General features: G+C 39.7%; 1 protein-coding gene across 2 annotated transcripts in view; it reads right to left on the bottom strand.

Moving 5' to 3' along the window:
* The window catches only part of SLAIN1 (SLAIN motif family member 1), a 49466-nt gene that overhangs the window by 15852 nt on the left and 14409 nt on the right, over positions 1 to 19205 (bottom strand). The window contains exons 3-5 of one of the 2 annotated variants that reach the window (XM_057424048.1): positions 5604 to 5753; positions 3553 to 3702; positions 826 to 1164 (exon numbers count right to left, since the gene is read on the bottom strand). In XM_057424048.1, the coding sequence (XP_057280031.1) occupies positions 826 to 1164; positions 3553 to 3702; positions 5604 to 5753 (639 nt within the window). The remainder of the gene's footprint in view (positions 1 to 825; positions 1165 to 3552; positions 3703 to 5603; positions 5754 to 19205) is intronic. The other variant, XM_057424049.1, reaches the window with a different exon arrangement.

The raw sequence follows: 19205 nt of genomic DNA, 5'->3' as shown, positions 1-19205 counted from the left end.
TGTAGTGCTCTATAAATAGCAACTTTGTGGGGTTTTTTGCACAAAAGGTTTATTTTCTGGCCCTACGATGAGCTGTAATCTGTAATGTTACAAACAAGACCCTGACAGAAAACTGACTGTTTTGAATTAGCTTGGGGAAAGTAAGACACAGCAGAAGGAAGAAAACAGTGATCATAATGAGGAATGAAAGGAAGGTAACAGCAACAACGGAGCAAAACTTAAGCACCAAGAGACAAATTGTCCAGAGACTCTGCAATAAATATCAAATGCCGTACAAAAGTAGCAATAGCTCAGGATAGTTTGGGACTGACATTATCTCCCACTACTTTTTTACTACCAGACCTGGAACAAGTGCACGGTGTTGACTCCTGCTGTAAGCACTCATTGTGGATTCACTGCATTAACAACAAAGTCAGCAATAAAAAAGAATGAAAATCTGAAAACCCTATTTTGTATTTTACTATATTCACAATGGACATGCACAGGCCATGCTCAAAAGCCCAATCAGTTCTTCTAACTGCCTATTAACCTGCTAAAAGATGCTCTTTTTTCTTTGTTCTTCACTTGTGGTCACCCTTGTAGCACTTTAAAACAAACTAAAGCAACAGCTTTTATGATCAGGTCACAGATTACATTTTGCAGCAAATGACTTAATAACATACCTCAATCTTTTGCACAGGCTTAAACTGCTTGTCACAATTCAGGGGCTGATTTAGCTGTCAAACACCAAACACAATTCACTCTGTTGACACAACTTGATCTTTGAAATGACACTGTCACTTTGCACAGAGAAAAGACCACTTCTCAGAAAAGCATGCAACCCACCTCCATTAATCTTATTTGGTTGCTGCTCTGGAGTTTGGGCTTGAGGAGAGTAGCAGGGCTGCTGATAAGTATTTGAAGGAAAGTGTGCAGAGGTAGGGCTCCTCCTGCAGTCCCGGATACTGGAGAAAGTCTGTGAGTGAGGAATCCCTCTCTGGAAGGGGGAGCAGCGAGTCAGCCGTGGCTGGGGAGGTGGGAGGTGGTCAAACTCTTCCTCATCCTCAAGACTATAGCGATCATACTCCTGGTCAGCACATGTCACTTTCTTTCCTGCATGCAGACTGACGTTGGAACTGTGCCTTGACACAGATGCTGAAGTTGAAGCATAATCTTGCCTAAGGCCTGCAAATTCCAAGAAGAGGTTAATTCAACTTCTGCTAAGTAACTCTTAACATGCACTTCGATCTTGAAAACTAAGCAGAAGAGTAGACATAATTTTACAGCAAGAATTCTGGAACACAAGCGCGACAGAACACTGGAACAGGCTGCCCAGGGAGGTTGTGGAGTCTCCTTCTCTGGAGACATTCAAAACCCGCCTGGACACATTCCTGTGTAACATTATCTAGGTGTTCCTGCTCCGGCAGGGGGATTGGACTAAATGATCTTTTGAGGTCCCTTCCAATCTCTAGCATACTGTGATACTGTGAATTGGATTTACTGTGTCACCAGGCTGAAGATTTGAGGTACGACTCATCTCATCTAACTTTCAGTGTCTACCTTTCAGGCATCTAATTCTGAATTATTTCCCTCAAGATCCCTTTTTTAAACAAATAAAAATAAAAGAATACAGGCACCTCCAAAATGTAGTACCTGTGAGACGTCTTAGATGCCTCTCTCAACACAAGATGTATTGCCTTCAGGAGGCATTTATTTCTCTGCCAACAGAAAGACTACATGAGTATTTTTTTTTTTCAATTAGCGGTATTAACACTCAGTCTATTAGGTTTCCAAGTTATTGCTATTAAATTTTTATATTCATGCAGTGAAAATGCTGACAATGACATTTCCTAAACTTATAACCCATGTAAGGATTCTGGCTCTCCAACCTCCCTGAACCAGAATTATTTCCTGGTAGCAAGACAAGACTTAGTGGTAACCTGGCTGACTTTTAGACAGGTATGCACCACCATCCCTTCCACCCCCCCCTTCTCAGAACACCAGGTTTTGAAAACCATCCCACTATTAGCACTGCCCCAGAAAAGCATGTTAGCTCCAGGTGAAGCAAGAGGGAAACATCCACATCCCTTGTACAACCCCCACAGCAGCCAGAGAAAAAGGGGATGCGCATCCCATTTCCAGGAGCTGAGTATCTCTGGCAATAGCTGCAGATAACAGCCTCACTAGATTTGCAAAAAGCCCTCATCTTTGACAGATGTCTTTGCCTCATAATGGAAACTTCTTAATATGCTTCCTCCCACCCTCAAGTGGGAGGCAAGCATTCTATCCATGGCACTGAGGAGAGTGTGCCTGTGTACACGTATAGTACTACCACTTTTCACAGGAATAAGTGGACAACAACTGTCATGTGCTCAAACACTCTATATTAGCTGCTACAAGGATGAGATACAGCCATTACACTTGACAGAGATGGGAAGAACACAGTGTCAGTTTACCAATGACCTGATTCCTCAAAGAGAAGTCTTTTTTACACTTCACTCTGAAGGAGATGAGCGCAGCTGGCATTTAACCAATGCAATCCTTTGTATTTGATAGTCACCATTTTATTTTTTTTTAATTATTACAACTTCAACATAATATCAGAAATTTTCCCAGCTGTAACCACACACATTTGCCAGCTAAGAGAGAATTCAGCTATCTTGGAAAGCCTCACACTTGCTAATTTCTCTGCTGAACATAATGAGTGCCACCAGATGCTCAGCAAGTTCAAGTGCTCACAAGTGATCACTCCAACTTGTTCAGTCTGTTTTGCTGCAGCTAGACCACGGCCCTACTTTTTAATTCACATTTTATTTTTATTCTATTTAATCACTTATTACTTGGCATTTTCCTTCAGTCATCTCTGAATTTCTCTTGTTTTTCACCTCATCATGTCCTCTCCTTGATGTCTTACTTGGCATTCATAGGAAGTGAGAAAGATACTGCACTTACTGTCTGAGTGACTTCTAAGTCAAATGCCCTTTATTTATGAACAAAGACATTTTCCAAAAATTACTATCAAGCCAAACTAAAATCTATGTCAAACAAGCTTCTGGGCTCAGATATGTGCATAGTAACTAGTCTTAAACTGAAATGCTAAATTTAAATGCCCCAATTCAGGTTTTAAAGGGGAATTAATTTTAAAATTCATCTGACATGAAAAGCAAAGTAGAGGAAAAGAAATCCATGAGAGCTGCTTATTATTACCTTTCTCATAAAACGTATGTGTGACAAAAATGTTCTAGCATCTTCCCTTCCCAGAAATAAAATTATTTTAATTAACATGGTAAGACATTATAAATCTTTTAAATCTAAATGTACTCAACAGATACGGAGCTACACCAGTTGGGATTCCATAAAACATAAGCATCAAGCATTGGAAGATCCAGTACTATTAACCTGAACCCAACAATGTGCATACCTTGTCTATGCAGGTGAAGAGTTTTTCCACCTACCACTCAAGAGGCAAAACCATTTAAGAAAGATCCACCCAACTGAGACCAGACTGGAGCAGTTTTGACTTATGGGAAATCTTCTTCAAACTGTTTTGGAAAATTAACAAAAGGCACCTACTCTCCTCCTGTAGACGAGCCATGATCTGAACATCGGTGAGGTCCTGCAGCTTGTATCCCATGGAGATGGAATCATCCTCCAGCTCTGAGGTGCTCAGCTCACTGTCTATTGATGACTGTGGGCTCAAAGGCGAACTCCTAGAAAGGTAACCTATGTAAGAAAGCATAACCTTCAGTTTGTGACTGCATCTGTCCATCTTTCATTCACTACTATCTGCCCTTTATGTTACACTACCTTAAAATACTTTCTGCATAGCAGATAAAAACTTTCAGAAGTGTAGTGCAATCCACTAAATTAGCAAAACTGTTTTGATTCTTGTGAGACATAGTAAGTGTAGTAATGGATCATGAATTCCTCTGCTTTTTTCCAAAATACCACCAGATAGCCCAGCAATTAATAACTTACTCAGTACAGTTCTGACTGATCTCAGATTACTTAGCATAGTCTAAACACATCTGCATTTGAATACTTCTTACAGGACTCTGGTTCTCCCTACTTTGTTCTGAAAAGCAAGCATGTGTCATACTCAGTAATCAGATTCTATTTCAGAGTCATTTAACAAAGTTTTGCAGGCTGGGTTGTTTGTTTATTTGTTGGTTTTGTTTTTTTTAATTCATTAAAATAATCAGATAAATCAATGTCAACAATTAAAACTAAACATTATGCAGCACCAGAGAAAGCATTGCCTCCTTCAGAGAGCTACCTTTCAGAGAGGGGTCTGGATTCTTCTTGCAGTTAGTTGCATGAGCTACTTGCTGTCCAACTTTAAAGACAAATTCTTCCAATAAAACAGTAAGTTGCTTTCTAATAACCTCTGGACCACCAAAGGGCCACAGCTGCCTGCAAGGCAAGAACCACTGTGGCTACGGCTCATCAGCTGTCCTCATAACACAGATGTGTTATTTGCATCCTCTAGCACTGCTGAAAGCAGCCACGTAAAATTCATCCTACATTCAGCTGTTCTCTAATAGTATCTCCAACAGAAAAGAAGATGCTGGGGATTACTTTGTTTTGGAAGGACTGCAAGGAGTAAACGTGTTTGCTTTTCTTAAATTTGCAAGTTACAATGGTCCTCCAGGCTTAGCAGAGGTAGTAACAGCTGTGCCTATTTGGTGCAGCAGTGGGAAGCTAGAGAAGATACCTGAGGGTATCTCAAATAGCATGAGATGCCTTCATTTAGGTACTAAACTACATCCCATTGAATAGGGGAGTTCAGACATCTTACACATACACCTACACCAGGCATTCAGTCTGGAGCTGTATCTCACCCACAGTGCCCATATCCCTTAAAACAGGTCTTTCTGCACTGATTTCACACATTGAAAAGAACAGTGGGCACAGATCAGTGTGACACTGAAGCTAGCTTCCTTAGACCATGCCTGCTCCTTGCAGCAATAAAATTCTAATGCCTCTTGCCAAGATTATTTTCTCCGCTGCCACTATAGTTTAGTGACAGATGCAAACCGACTCCTGATATTTGTAGAGAAGAAAGAAAAATGCAACTCTTTGCAATTTACAGCCCACAGAAAGTTTACATTTTTCCTACATGCCTATGTCCCCTGAAAATCAGTGGTGAACATAAAATAATCTTGGATTTATTGTTTAAAGAATACCAGTTTGAAAACAGCCATGATTCTGTTGCCTGTTTTTATTGTAGGGAAATGCTCCCTGCTACTTCATTACACAGTTGCACAAATGTTTCTGTAGACAGAAGGAAGGGGCACAGTGGGGCAGAAATGAGCAGTAAAGGGCAGGCAAGGCTGGAGACTGTTTAACCTGACACTGTCACAACTATACTCTCAGATAAATCATTACTGAGAAATAGGCTCTGTTCAGTAGCACCACTTTCCTATGACATGCTGAGTAACACAGAGGATAACCTACACTACTAGTTAATTGCCACATTTTAGGTTTTTTTAAAAACATCTCCGTCTGAGGTGAGAGTCTATATACAATCATCGGAACAGTCCATTGCTGCTACATGCCAGGAAGATTAGATTAAATCAAGTAATTTTGTAAGCACCATAAAGCAATAAAAAGATAAGCATTACCTGTTCGTTCAGGTGTTAGTATTGCTTTACTGGAGGTTTTAGAGAAGCTGGGACTGTTAAAGCCATTGGTATATGGGGTGAGTCTTGCAACGGGACTATAGGGAAAAGCCAAGGAGACAGGTGTAGAGAAGAGGTTCCGCCATCGGCTAGCTGTTACAGATATGAGGCAGGAGGGGGGGAAAAAAAAAAAAAAAAAATGATGTTCCATTATGAAGAGAATAGTGCTGTCAGAGAGAGAAAAATCATCTCATGTTAATCTGTTCATTAGACATTTTTTACTTACAGTAAAAGGAAAATAATGGTCACAGTTCAGCAGCAAAATAAAGGATCAGCACAGTCTTCTACATTTAAGTGTGCTCCGAAAGTTTTCTAGCAAATGTCTTTTTTGCTATTTTCTATGTATACACCATTTTGGTGTATATTCATCACATACATCACTGGGTGCAAACACACAAAGTAACAGGGGAAGTAAAACCCACTACAGTTAATAAACACATATTAAATTGGCAGTGCTCTTCAAGGAATTCTTCATGGCAATCAACCATCACACAATTGAATTAGCAGTTAAATTATCAGTTATGGGAGTTCAGAGACAGAGCAGTAAAAGACACTTAACCATCAAGTGCTAAAAACAACTCTAATTCCATAGCCAGGTTTAAGTTACCATATTTTCTCTCTTTTCACAGCATTGATTCCTGATTGCGTAAGCACAAAGTCTGTTGTTTCTTTTTACTCTTCACTCTTTGAGTTTTGGTTTTTGGTTTCTTTTTTGAGGATTAACCACATAGTAGAACAGGGCACCTCTTTTCCTACATACCGCTTACAATAAACTTGCAAGAAATCTGGTCTGCTCAGTAACATCACCAAGAGCTCAGAGCAGGCAAAAAAAAGCTAAAAGCTTATTTAATTTACATTTTCTTAGCTCATCCAGTAAAATATGAATACAACCGCCCTTTGGTTTGCTTATTTTGTAACATGCATTCAAAAGAAAAAATAAACAATATCCACATGCTCTTCAGAAATTAAATGAAGTGGGTTTAATTAGAAGGAAAAGGCAAAATTTAAAAAATGAATTTTCAGACAACCCAAACAGGTACAAGCAAAGTTTGTACAGATGAAAAACAAGCTATAATATCACATAGTTATTTGTGATTGTAACATCTGTCAGGACAAAATAAATTCTAACAGTGACACAGGGAGGGAGCTAGGAACATAGCTCTACCTAACTTAAAAATCAATGGCATAACCTCGATCCTTACCAGGTTTTTGTGGTGTCAGATGCTGCTAACTGGTTTTCAAATCTAGAAGGGCCTCAAAGCCCCCAGAAGCTATTCTCCATCACATGCTTAGTTAATACCATGTTATTTGGACCTGTTGATCCAGTCATTTTAAACACAAGATACCCAAATAGCATTCAGGCCCTCTCTATTTTAAAACCTCACTGTCACCAAATGATTTATCAGGACATATGAACTATTCCTTCTTGCTAACATCAGCACCAAGTGGCCACAGAAAATCAGGGAAGTGAATCTCATTGGCAGTCTGTCAGTTACATCCTTGCAACATTTTGGAGTAATCAGTTCAAAATATGCTACTTCCACCTTTCCCTTTTGCTTTGACCCACTCAGAGCTACTCCAGGAGTTTTAAGGAAGAAGCAGCCTTTCCTATCCTTCCCACTAGTGCTGCTAAGCTCAGACTGAAGGCAGCTACCTGATTCCAGCACTGGCACAAAGCAGTTTGCCAGGGAAGAGTACCTGCAAGGCTCAGTCTCTGTGGGAAGAAGCTAAACTTACACATTAGTAAGATATAAAAATTCAAATTGTGATCTTTGCTGTCCTCTCATCAAAGAATAATTGCAACTTCCTCATTTTTGATGATTCTAGTTTCTTCAAGCTTAAAGAAACCTCAAGGTCTGAGACCTTAACTAGGAGCAGCATCAGCACCACTTCTAGGAAACTGCTTGATGCCAAGCAACACAACACAGACTTCCTGGCAGTGTTATTTGTCCTTTACATCCACTAGCATGAACGGTTCAGAAGTCAGGCACACAGGTGCTCCAGGACAAAAAGGACAGCACATGCAGATGAACGCCACTCTATAAGCTAGTAACTAACACAAATTGCTGGGAATGAGATTAATTTACAAGGAGTTAAAAACTGCAAATTGATTTGAGGCATTCCCTGAAAGAAATCTGTGCAATAGAGTAGATCTCAATATCATATTCGCAGTTAATGTTTGTCATTTCCACTAGAAACCATCGGTAAGGAGCAAGCGCTGACAGTTCCTTGTGATTTTATTTTTCTGCCTAACACAAGATCCTGTTTTGTAGCAGCCTGATCATCTGCCAAGCCAATTAGCTGCCAGCATGTTCTCACCCCAGATGTGGTCAACCGCACAGCACAAATAAACATCATTCATTACCCTCTACAATAACCACTGTGCACTGGCCCACTAAGCACAAAGCAACAGCTACCGCGACTATGAAAGCAAGAGCCCGCATGAAGAATGTAATTAGTATTTATGGCAAAGCAGATTTCAAACTCCTCTTTCAAACCGTATGTGTTTTCAAGATGGACAAAGAAGCCAAGAAACTCTAGACCAATCTCTCTATATAATGAACCAATGTAAAATATCCCCAATTCTGGAACTTTCACCACTGTGCCTAAAATGAAACTTCATAGCGTTCAAGCATCAGCAAAGTAATGATACTTTTCTGGCATACAATTAGTTCCATTGTTCAGGATCAAATATAGAAGGGAGTTTTCACTAGTTTTCCAATGGAAATATCAAAGTACAATTAAGACATTTTTATAATTTCCCTGGAGATATCAAAAATGCTAAAATAGATAAATACCTCACATTGAAAAATATCAGCAACTACATAAACATCACCATACTGACTCCTGTGAATAATCGGCATTTGGTAAGAACTGATGGAAAATCTCACATGAAAGTCTGAACAAGTAAACATCTACAGAATTGCATGGCTGAAAAGGAATGAAGCACCCTGCAAAACCACAGGATGCTGTAACATATCTAAAGCAATTCCTTTACTAAAAGCAATTTCTCATTTAAACTATATAAGGTACATATTGCTAAACATATATAGAAGAATGCTTTTGAAAGTGAAGAAAAAAATTGCTATTCAAGTTAATGGCAATATTAACAATCTGGGACATGAGGTAAAAATCAGCATAGACTCTCATTATGTTTTAGTTTTGCGGGGTTACACTGATATAAACAAGGACAAATCAAGTACAGGTCCTCTACTTGATGAGCCAGATACACCCCATCCCTGTAAGTGTTCAAGGCCAAGCTGAATAGAGCTTTGAGCAACGTTGTCTAGTAGAAAGTGTCCCAGCTGATGGTAGATGGGTTGGAACTAGATCCTTTCCAACCCAAACCATTCTGTGACTCTGTAATTCTATTACTTAACAGTATCAGTGTAGACTGTGCAAGAGGACTTCTTTCAAGAGTTAGTAAGTAAGGGTCTCCAAAATACAACTTAGTGTACATCCTTAAATAAACAGATGGACAAGCACAGAGGCTTTGTGAAAAAATGTAACTGTCTCAGCATTCATTTTCCTTCTGCATGCACACCTCTCTCCACATGCATGGGTCCAAAAGCAAATTTTCTAAGCAGATACAGTAGTCAAACTTGGCTTTCCAGCTTCCCTTTTCTGAGAAACTGGCCAAATGTTATGTTGAAGTATGGCATGACCTAGGACCCAAATGTCTGCTCCCTCCCCAGTTCTCATACTCAGCAAGTGCTATTTTATATAAACTGCCAATTTGATGCGTTTTCATTCCATTTGGTGGATTCCTAACCAGAATTCATGAGCATACAAGCTCTTACATTTCAGCTAGCTTGAAGAAAGATACACTTTTCTGAGCAGAAGACTCATTCTCATGTATTACTATATAAGGTAACCTGGAACAAAATATACGGCCCCAGATTCTTCAGCCAAACTATTACCATTTCATTTATTAAGGAGAATGTTTACCTCATTTAATTTTAGGAGCATTCAAATAAGAAATTAGGAGCTTTCCAAAACAAGGAATGCTTACCAAAGGGCACTGTGAATGCAGAGACTTACATAGGAAGACCGCACAAATTCACAGAAGAGGAATCCACCAAAGGTTAATAAATCACATCTAAAACAGAGTTAACACCTGGTTCAGTCAGTCTCTGAACTGGAAATACAACCAGCAGAGTGTTAGGGCAGGCATGTATGTATGCTCTATCCCCATATTCTCACTCCCTTCCAATATCTATTTATGGCAATTTTGGATGCTCGAACCTGTGTCACAGACGCAATGAAGATGCTTTAATGTATAAACATTGATAGTTGACCTAGTCACCACAAGACACAATATACTCTAAGAGAAAGGATGGGAAAGAATTGATCTCACATCCACTTGAAAAGGTCATGAGCCGTGCCCATTTGTCTGCACTACCTACAAAGGCAGCACAGTGTGAGTGGCTCCGATACAGATCTCTGTATCTTGTATTCAAACAAAACTCACTCTGACAGTATTCATTACAGAGAACAATAAACAGAGCTTAAAAACACATCTCAGAGACTGCATTCAGTTTTCCCTTTTCCTAAGCAACTGAAAAAGGCAACTCTATTGCAGCGCTAGAGCACTGCAATGCTTGCATGCATCCTATTGAAACAGCTGTAGATACCCAATTAAAGTGGCTGAACACCTTTTTTGGCAGCCCCTCCAGTTGAAAGGGGAACCTCGCTACCTTCCTACAGGCTAATGCTTTACCCCAGTCCTCCCCATGCCATCTTCTCGGCTGCACTGGTACAATGTCCCAAGTACTGATGTCCTTGACAGACTTTATGCTCAATTAGATCAATTTTTCAATCTGTATTAAAAAGATGTTTTTGTTAATTTATTAAAAAAAAAAACAAACAAAAAAACAAACAATGAGGAGTTCTTCAATGCCCTTTGCCAGCAAGATGGAGTCAAGTTGTACCAGAGCATTTAAGGAGAGATGGAGAAGCAGAAAATAGAAGCAGGAAGGTGAGGCTGCTGAAGCCCACTTTGCCTCCAAAAGAAACAAGAGCAGCCTCCACAATGTGTGTAAGTGCAGGCAAGATTAACTCAATGTCTGACACCAACTGCTTGCTTACACATACAATGCAGAGAAAACCACCACTTTCATTGCATTTTAACAATTATCAACAAAAAGGGAACAAAATAATAATGACCTTACAATATCATTCAAAGGGTAAAAGTCTATCACTGTGATGTGCAGACAGTGCACACCAAGCAAAAGAAAAATCTTCCTCCAACCCTTGCTGTGCCAACTGGATAGACCTCCTCTCTCTGCTGATTCTGGCTGTAAATTATCAGATCTCTAGTTAGGCTCACACAGCATGTAGCGACTGAAACAAGCTAGGAAGCCATCATCTATTCACCACAAGTAGATCTGAATGGGCAGCAGTTCCTGGAAGCACAAATGAAGTTAGAACAGGACATATGTCCCTGACAAAGCAAGTTACATTCCTGTATAAAGGGATGAAAGGAAGACAACCACAGTGATGAGGCACTGGAACAGGTTGCTCAGAGAGTTGTGGATGCTCCACCCCTGGCAGTGTTCCAGGCAAGGTTGGATGGGGCTTTGAGCAACCTGGTCCAGTGGAAGGTGCCCTGACAATGGGTTTTGAAGGAGATGGTCTTTAAGGTCCCTCCAAAACCAAACCATCTATGATCTTATTCCAAATGTAGCAGATCCACAAGAGACTGAGGTTGGTTTATAACACAGCAGAGCAGAGTGTCCAAGAGCCCTGCATAAGCTCTGAGGAGACTGGTGCATCTACCTAAAGAAAGGTAGGACTGTGACAAGAAACTAATGCCTCTTCTACTATCAGCATACCTTCGCTAGCAGCACCAAACCTGGCGGGCGTAACTAATCTGTTCTCAAATAGTTCATATAACCTTGCAGAAAGCTCCATGCCACACTTATGAGTGGTGGCTTCACTCTTCTAATGTGAAACAGGTGTCTTGACACAGACATTGCTATTGCGGTCTGCATCATGGCAAAGAATTACATTTAAGCAGAGCTGTGTCAGAAGTCATGATACATATACCACTTAAAACATTGTTTGAGCATCATGATCGGGGTGAATCACATTTTACTCACTGCCTGTAATCCAAAGGGAAAACATTTGGCTTGGCACACTTTGTGAAATAGTTTACATTTTCCTTCATAAAACATTATTCTATCATTGCTTACACACAAGTGTAACACTGGGAGAGACGCTCATATTCTCTGATGTCATCATAAGCAAAATTTGAACGCTCATGCTCATTGCATTAAGTGCTGTGAAACTCATCCCAACCTTATTTGCCTTCATGAATTCATTACCTTTGGTAACTGCTTTGTCTGTATTTCACTGACTGTGATACAGCAAAATCCTACAGAGTACTGTAGAAAGCACATTCTGCAATCACTCAGCACTGGTTTAAATTCTGTTTGCCACAACACAAATAGTAAAACCAACTGAGTATGACATTCTCTCTAGTTCTGAAGCAGTTAAGGGAATGTCTGCCAACAAGCAGCAGCAAGGAGTATGAAGCTGCAGGACTCACCTCCACAGCCTCCATAATTCAACACTTGCAGCAGAGATACTTGCCTAGGATGCAGCGCTCACACAGTAAAGCGTTGCTGACCAGCAGCTCGACAGCTACTGCGCTGGATTACTAACAGTTCTGTGGTATTATCAAACCAGGAAGACCTAAATCTGTGTTGTCTGAATTAACACTGTCATATTGTCATCACCTCTCAAAGAGGTGCCTTTAACTGCAATGGGATGTGTAGGGTTGGTTGTATGCTTTGTATTTTACTGTTGACCCTGTGCAAAGCTTATATACAGCTGTAGAGTGCTGACCAGAATATACACAGTTAATATTTCCTATTTCTGTATAAAATGTGCTCTTACAATACTAATTTTAGGGTCTGCTGTAAAGAAACAAAGTTTAAAGTCTAAATCCAGGCCCATAATCTAATCAAGATATTCAACAAAAATGCTAATTAAAGTTCCTTAACCAAGGGAGAAGGCAGAAATTTCTTTCACTTTGAGACAGAGAGTAGTTATCAGAGTTGCTATTTTGAAAGACTCTGCAAACCACTTTACAGGAAGGATCTGGGGAGCCCTTCTTGGGCATGTCCCCTGGGGTGTACTGAGCCTTCTAACTCACCACTCTCATTAGCAGAGATTTGGGAATCAATGGAGTGAGAAACCTAGTTTCATATATAAGGTTAATAATGCACGCTGAGGTGGGGGGATTGCTTCTAATATGGGCCCATGATCATGATCTATGCACTTCAGTGAGCACTTAATCCTAAAAAGCATCTGGTGGTAAAACTGACTTAGAGAAATCTGGCCCTGTACTTCTTCAGACATGGTTATCTATTATTCAGGAGCAGGCTTTCAAGCTACTAATCCATCTGGTGCACGTACTGGGTATGGGACTCTTGTTACAGGTCCTCCTCTTCCCCAGCCACACAGCTCTGTCCCCTGGGGCTTCCCTTAGATGTGGAATTTGCCTCAGCATTCAAGGGAAGGAGAAGCAGTTTCATATCCCCTATTCCTAAAGGGGCTTCCTTTACTTTTGTACAAGACATGCAGGTGCAGTGACATTTTTGAGACTCAGTAAAAGCTAGTAATTTCATTTTTGGACATTTCTGTCAGATTACTCCTGAACTAACACTTATGATAATTACCTGTTCAAACCTAAACAGGAGAAGTTTGGGTTAGATATAAGGAAGAAGTTCTTCACTGGAATGAGTTGGCCAAGGAAGTTGTGAATGCTCCATCCCTGGCAGTGTTCAAGGCCAGGGTGGACAGAGTCTCAGGTGACGTGGTCTAGTGTAAGGTGCCCCTGCCCATGGCAGGGGGGTTGGAATGACATGATCTTAAGGTCCTTTCCAACCCTAACTATTCTATGGTACTTTCTTGGGCATCTGTCTTGCAGCTCAAGGATAACTATTTCCCCATAGCAGTACACTTGCCACATCCACTTAATACTTCAAAATACTTAAAACATCAAATAGTGTGTTAGTGCAGGGGTATTTTGCCAATACAATATAGTATGATGTGTAAATGACTCTTAATACCACTACAGAAAGTTGATCTTTATGTCAACACCCGACAACCATTCCCAAAGCAGGTAATGGATCCACATCTTTTCACACTCTTGATGAACCAAACTACTTTGCATTCAGGTCTCCAGCACAGACCTGATCTTCCCAACACTTGAACAACAGCAAGAATACCATGTATAGCTCTACTGTGTGTCAGAACCACTGCATGGTGTCTAGGCAGGCTTTGCAAAGTCCTCCTCAAGCAAAATCTCTGACTATGGGGAATCGAGCTTCAGAGTTTTAAACAGTTTGTATTGATTGCTGTCAGCCAAGTCAAGAGCATGAACTCATTCTATTTTCAGTCATGTGGGAACCAATAAATACTGAATCTCATCTTACCATATTTCTAACCTTAAATATAAAGCAGAAGACTCCTCTCAAAGTTATCTGACATTCACTCCAAAAAGCTTACAATTAGTAGGCTAAATACCTTAAGGAACTAACATAAGGTCAATGCACAAACAACAAGAAGGACTTCTAGAGATTTTGGTAGGTTTTGGATCAACATGGTCCTTTTCCTATTGTGTTTCTACTACTATATTTTTTCCATTATTTCTATCTTGTACATGAGATGTAATTACAGAAGAACATTTTTTTAAAAAAACTATTTATTTAGTTACCTTCCCTCCTACCATAAGGTTAGAGACATTTCACTTAATTCTTGTCTTGGATTAATTTTACAGTGATGGAAGGTCTGGCTTTCAACAGAATTTCAGTTTACCATACACTTCACTAGTAAGTGAAGGCCGGAAATTAATTTTGCTTGATGACTAAAAATTATTACAGAAGCTATTGTATGGAAACCAATCTGAATTCCAGCTACACATGAGGGGAGAGATGGAGGAAGAACATTTTGAAAAATGCAGCATGTCCTCTGTCTTTACTAAACTCTGTGGTCTGTATTCACCTCAACTACTTTTCAGTGTTCAAATTTGACCTCCAGTCCTACCTAAACAGCTATACTCCTCTCTGTCCTTCCCTGTCACTGGAGGAAGAAATATCTCATGCTCCACAGATGTCTCTATTTTTCAATTAGTCCCCAGTTTCAACCCTGAAGTTTAAGATTGTTTAAAAAAGCTAGTATAAATCTTATTTGAATGCACTTCTAGCACATTTAACACAGAGAAACAGACACATATGGTAGCTAGAGAAGATATAACCTGAGAGTTGAAATAGAGGAGTGTTGGGTTATTCATTCAAGCTGGATCCAAGCGACAGCTATACTGATATATATTATTACTATATTATCAATGCAGCACTGCACTGCAGTGTGTGGATGGATGTACTAGAGCTAGGCTGTTTGGCATGCCTCTGCGCAGTGTAGACAGGTTGTATGCACTGACAAGATTAACTCTTAGTGTCTACTTATGTTCTGATAACACAACAAGGACGGTTGAGGTAATCTGTGTGCCTGTATATGCTCTGTATACAAGCATACCCTTCAAGGCTACTAAGAACATGAAAACCTTGTACCTTATCAGCAAGCTGCCATCTACATAGCAAAAAAACTACAGGTTTTGTGTATTTTTCAACTTCAGTCTGAGAAGGAAGCCTGTTTTTAAAACCAGTTAACCTAATAGAGCTTTTTTGTGCAGAACTAAATCTCCCTAATATCTTGCAACTGTACATTAGATGTCTCCAGTTCAATCAGCCCAAAGCAATTCTAAAACACCAGTGTTAATAGTGCACCCACTCTTGGAAATGCTGTTTTCATCCCTTAGAGAACAACAGCTGCTTTGTGATCTCTTGAGTCTTTGTGTCTTTGTACTGGTACATCTAAGATCATCAGTGCCATCATATTTATCTTCCTGTGCATTCAGTACAGGAGCTGAGTCATCGCAGTCACAGCAGTCACAAAGAGCTCTGCTGGACAGGCTCCCTTTCTGCAGCTTTGGTCTCAGGAGTTGAATAAAAGATAGAAGTCAGTAGTAAAAGTGCCATTCAAGAAAAAAAACAAACAACAGCAAACACCACCACAATAAAATAAAATTGTATCAACTAAAACTCTTGACAAATATGTAATAGGGCAAACACTGAACTGCAGTGTAAATAAATTCATTCAAAACTAAAACCCATGTTGAAAGGCTTATTTTAGAGAACAAAATAGTTTGCCTTTTTTTTTTTTAATACAGATTTCGAGACAGGCTCAGCTGCCATTCACAAAATGGAGTTAGAGGAATGGCGCCTTTGCCCTTTCACCCTGTGAGTCCACACTTAGGGGACTTCTCCAGGATAAGGAACAAGGCTACTTATCCCTTCTCTGCTTTATACAGAACAGGTATCAGTTCAACTCCCCCTGCAGATCAGAGATTAGCTACACACCATGTGCTCTCATGATCTGCTGAAGACAGCATGTTCATTTAGACTATCCACTGAACTAGAGGTAAAACAAACCAAAAAAGACTATTATGTAGTGGTTAGTGCACTCCTTCAGAGAAGGTAGATAGGGTTTTGCCCCAGTTAATAAGACAGAACTTCATTGCCATATGCCACAAAGGATGTACAGCAATTCTAGGTGGACATGTACTATACTGCTAGCAACAATTTGAATCAAAGATGTAAATTTTTGTTTAGAGGAACAGTTGTCTGGAGAAAAACAGAGCTAATTACATTCCTTAAATTCAATTTTTTTGGTAGTATATGTAATTCTTTTTCTCATTTTTAAGTTACCATCTGCAAGCGAGATAAGGGATCTATTCTGTAAATAACAGACTCATAGAAGGACAATTTCCCATCCTCCTCCAAACAGTATAGGGTCATAATTACATACCAGGTGTAATTCAAATATGTGTCTCTGTTGGGATATAAATCTCTTGAGCATTTATCATAACACAAAAAGGATAAAATAATTCAAATATTAATGCTAAACTGCACTTTTTTTCTAACCTTACTGGTTAGTTCTGAATTTCCCCTGCATTCAAGAAGCACCCATAAACACATTATCTACTTGCCATCTTTATTGACAGGTTAAACCTCTGAAAGGAGGCTTTTGAAGAGGGCTTCTCTGTCTACACTTTCTCACTCTGACACCCTGCTCCAAAATACCACACTCCCTTTTTTTTTGCAAAAGTATACCTGCTGCCTATACTGAATCTGACTGGAAAAACTACAAGTTAGGCTTAAATCAGGGTCAAAAGCAGCACTTACCCTCAAGGACCCCTGTGGAATCTGGATAAATATAGCAGGTGTTACAGTTATGTGCTTACTATGAGAATGTGTTAACACTATCACCCAAAGCAGAGAAATACTACAAAACCCTTTAAAAAAAAAAACAAAAAAACCCCCGACACTATAAAATAGGGTTTTCATACTTCTGAAACACCAAATAAGGAAAAAAAAAAACAACCACAAAAGTTTAGGATTAAGAAAAGTACTGATAGAATTTTATGTGACTGTCAACTATAATAAAGTATTCAGAATACATACCGTTGTGTAGAACTAGGGTTCAACACCAATCTAGGGTAAAATGAAGAAATACTAACCAAACAGTTACTTCTAGAAGAATGGATGAAATGACATAGATTCAATGAATCATAGAATAGTTTGGGTTGGAAGGGACCCCCAAAGCTCATCTAGTCCAATCCCAATGAGCAGGGACATCTTCATCTAGATCAGGTTGCCCAGAACCACATACAGCCCAGTCTTATCTCCAGGGATGGTGCATCCACCACCTCTCTGGGCAACCTGTGCCAGAATTTTACCATCCCCACTGTAAAGAATTTCTTCCTCGCATCCAGCCTGAATCCCCCCTCTTTTAAAACCGTCACCCCTTGTCCTGTCACAACAGGCCCTGATAAAAAGTCTCTCCCCATCTTTCGTATAGGCCCCTTTTAAGAACTGAAAAGCTACAATAAAGTTTCCCTGGAATCTTCTCTTCTCCAGGCTGAACATACATATGTTTGATATAGACACCATTATCATTACTATCATGGGGGTCAGGGCTTCTGGCTTCTGCAATGACAATTTTTAGCCTAAATAGACAACTCTCTTCTGACTCCCTAGAGAAAGCCAGGTTTCTTCCGGCACTAACTTAGAGCACATTTCTAAACTTAAATTCTCATGGGGTGACTTTAGACATCACGAGAGACTTCCCGAGTACCTCGCAGAGGTACATACACTCTAGCAAGAGCTGTACAAGCATTTAATAAAGTGGCAATCCTTGCTCCTTGCAAACAAGTAACGTAAGTGTAAGCATACAGAAAAGGAGAGAGGAATATAACATTATCGATCAAGAGCACAGTACAACAGGGAAAGCACAAGAATGGCACAAGGGACAAGTCAAAGCATACAACTTGCAGAATGACCATCAATACAATTATAACGCTGCTGCAACATCCTTCTGCCCACGTCTTATTTTCAGGATAAAAAGAACTCTACAGTATCTTTTTACAGATTTTCCACCACTAGAACCTGTCACGTCCACAATAAGCAAAAGCAGTCTTAGACAACAAAGCTTGAGATGTTTCTTCAAGCTTCTCCATAAAAAAAAATTTTGTTTCTTCCAAGTAAAATTACCTCCGATTTAACAGCACCCACATAGGCCAAAAATAAAATCTCTTTTGGACCAAGTCCAATACAGTGGGAACATATGTGCCTACTTACAGACTGGATCTTTTTTATTTAGAAATAAAGACTAATTTGTGATTATAGTGAAGTATTTCACAGTGTTTCAAAAGACATTTAATAAACAACCCTGAGGCACTCTTAACGTTGGCTACATAACTGCAACACGTGAAGCAGAAATGACAAAAAAAGAAAACTGGTGACACCATGGAGCAAGAGGCTGAAGTGATGACTCCATCACTCCATCATACCCTATTCCATGCTGGCCTATAAACTGCTCCCTTCCCTAATTTTCCTAAGGACTGGGAAGGAAGAACAAAGAGGTTTTTCTAGTGTTTCACAGATCTACTTCAGGGACATGCACCTCTAGGAAGAAAGGACCTTAAGCTGTTAGGATGCTAAGTGCAGTCCTCTGTTTTTGCAGGCAACAACACCACAGATAACTAAACTGCTATCACATACTACAGCCCACAAAACCATTCCCTGAACCCATAATAGACTTAAGAGGTGTTATGAAGAAAACATTGCCTAAAGCTAAAAATCACAAACACATAAGTGCCAAATAACTCTAAAATTGGGGGAAAAACAACAACAACAACAAAAAAAAAGATATGCTACCAGTCAGATGCAAATTCTTAAGACTTAACACTCAATCCTACTTTTACCAATAAGACTATACTGTGGTAGTACCTTGAGCCCAGTGAAGTTGGAACTGCATTTTATGAGTCACTCCTGAAGGATACAACAAATGACTGCCCCTGGCCTTAACAGCTTACTTAAATTTCTGACACAAATCTTTGCATGGCTTTCAAGTGGCTTTAAAAGAAGTGGCAAGTAGTTAATACTACCCAAAGTCCATTCACATGCTGAAAATACA

The sequence above is a fragment of the Pezoporus wallicus genome, unplaced genomic scaffold (genome assembly GCF_028554395.1).
Source record: "Pezoporus wallicus isolate ANWC-B61680 ecotype Strahan unplaced genomic scaffold, APGP_CSIRO_Pwel_v1 contig_16, whole genome shotgun sequence".
In the NCBI taxonomy this organism is placed as follows: domain Eukaryota; kingdom Metazoa; phylum Chordata; class Aves; order Psittaciformes; family Psittacidae; genus Pezoporus; species Pezoporus wallicus.
This window is presented reverse-complemented; position numbering and strand designations above follow the sequence as displayed.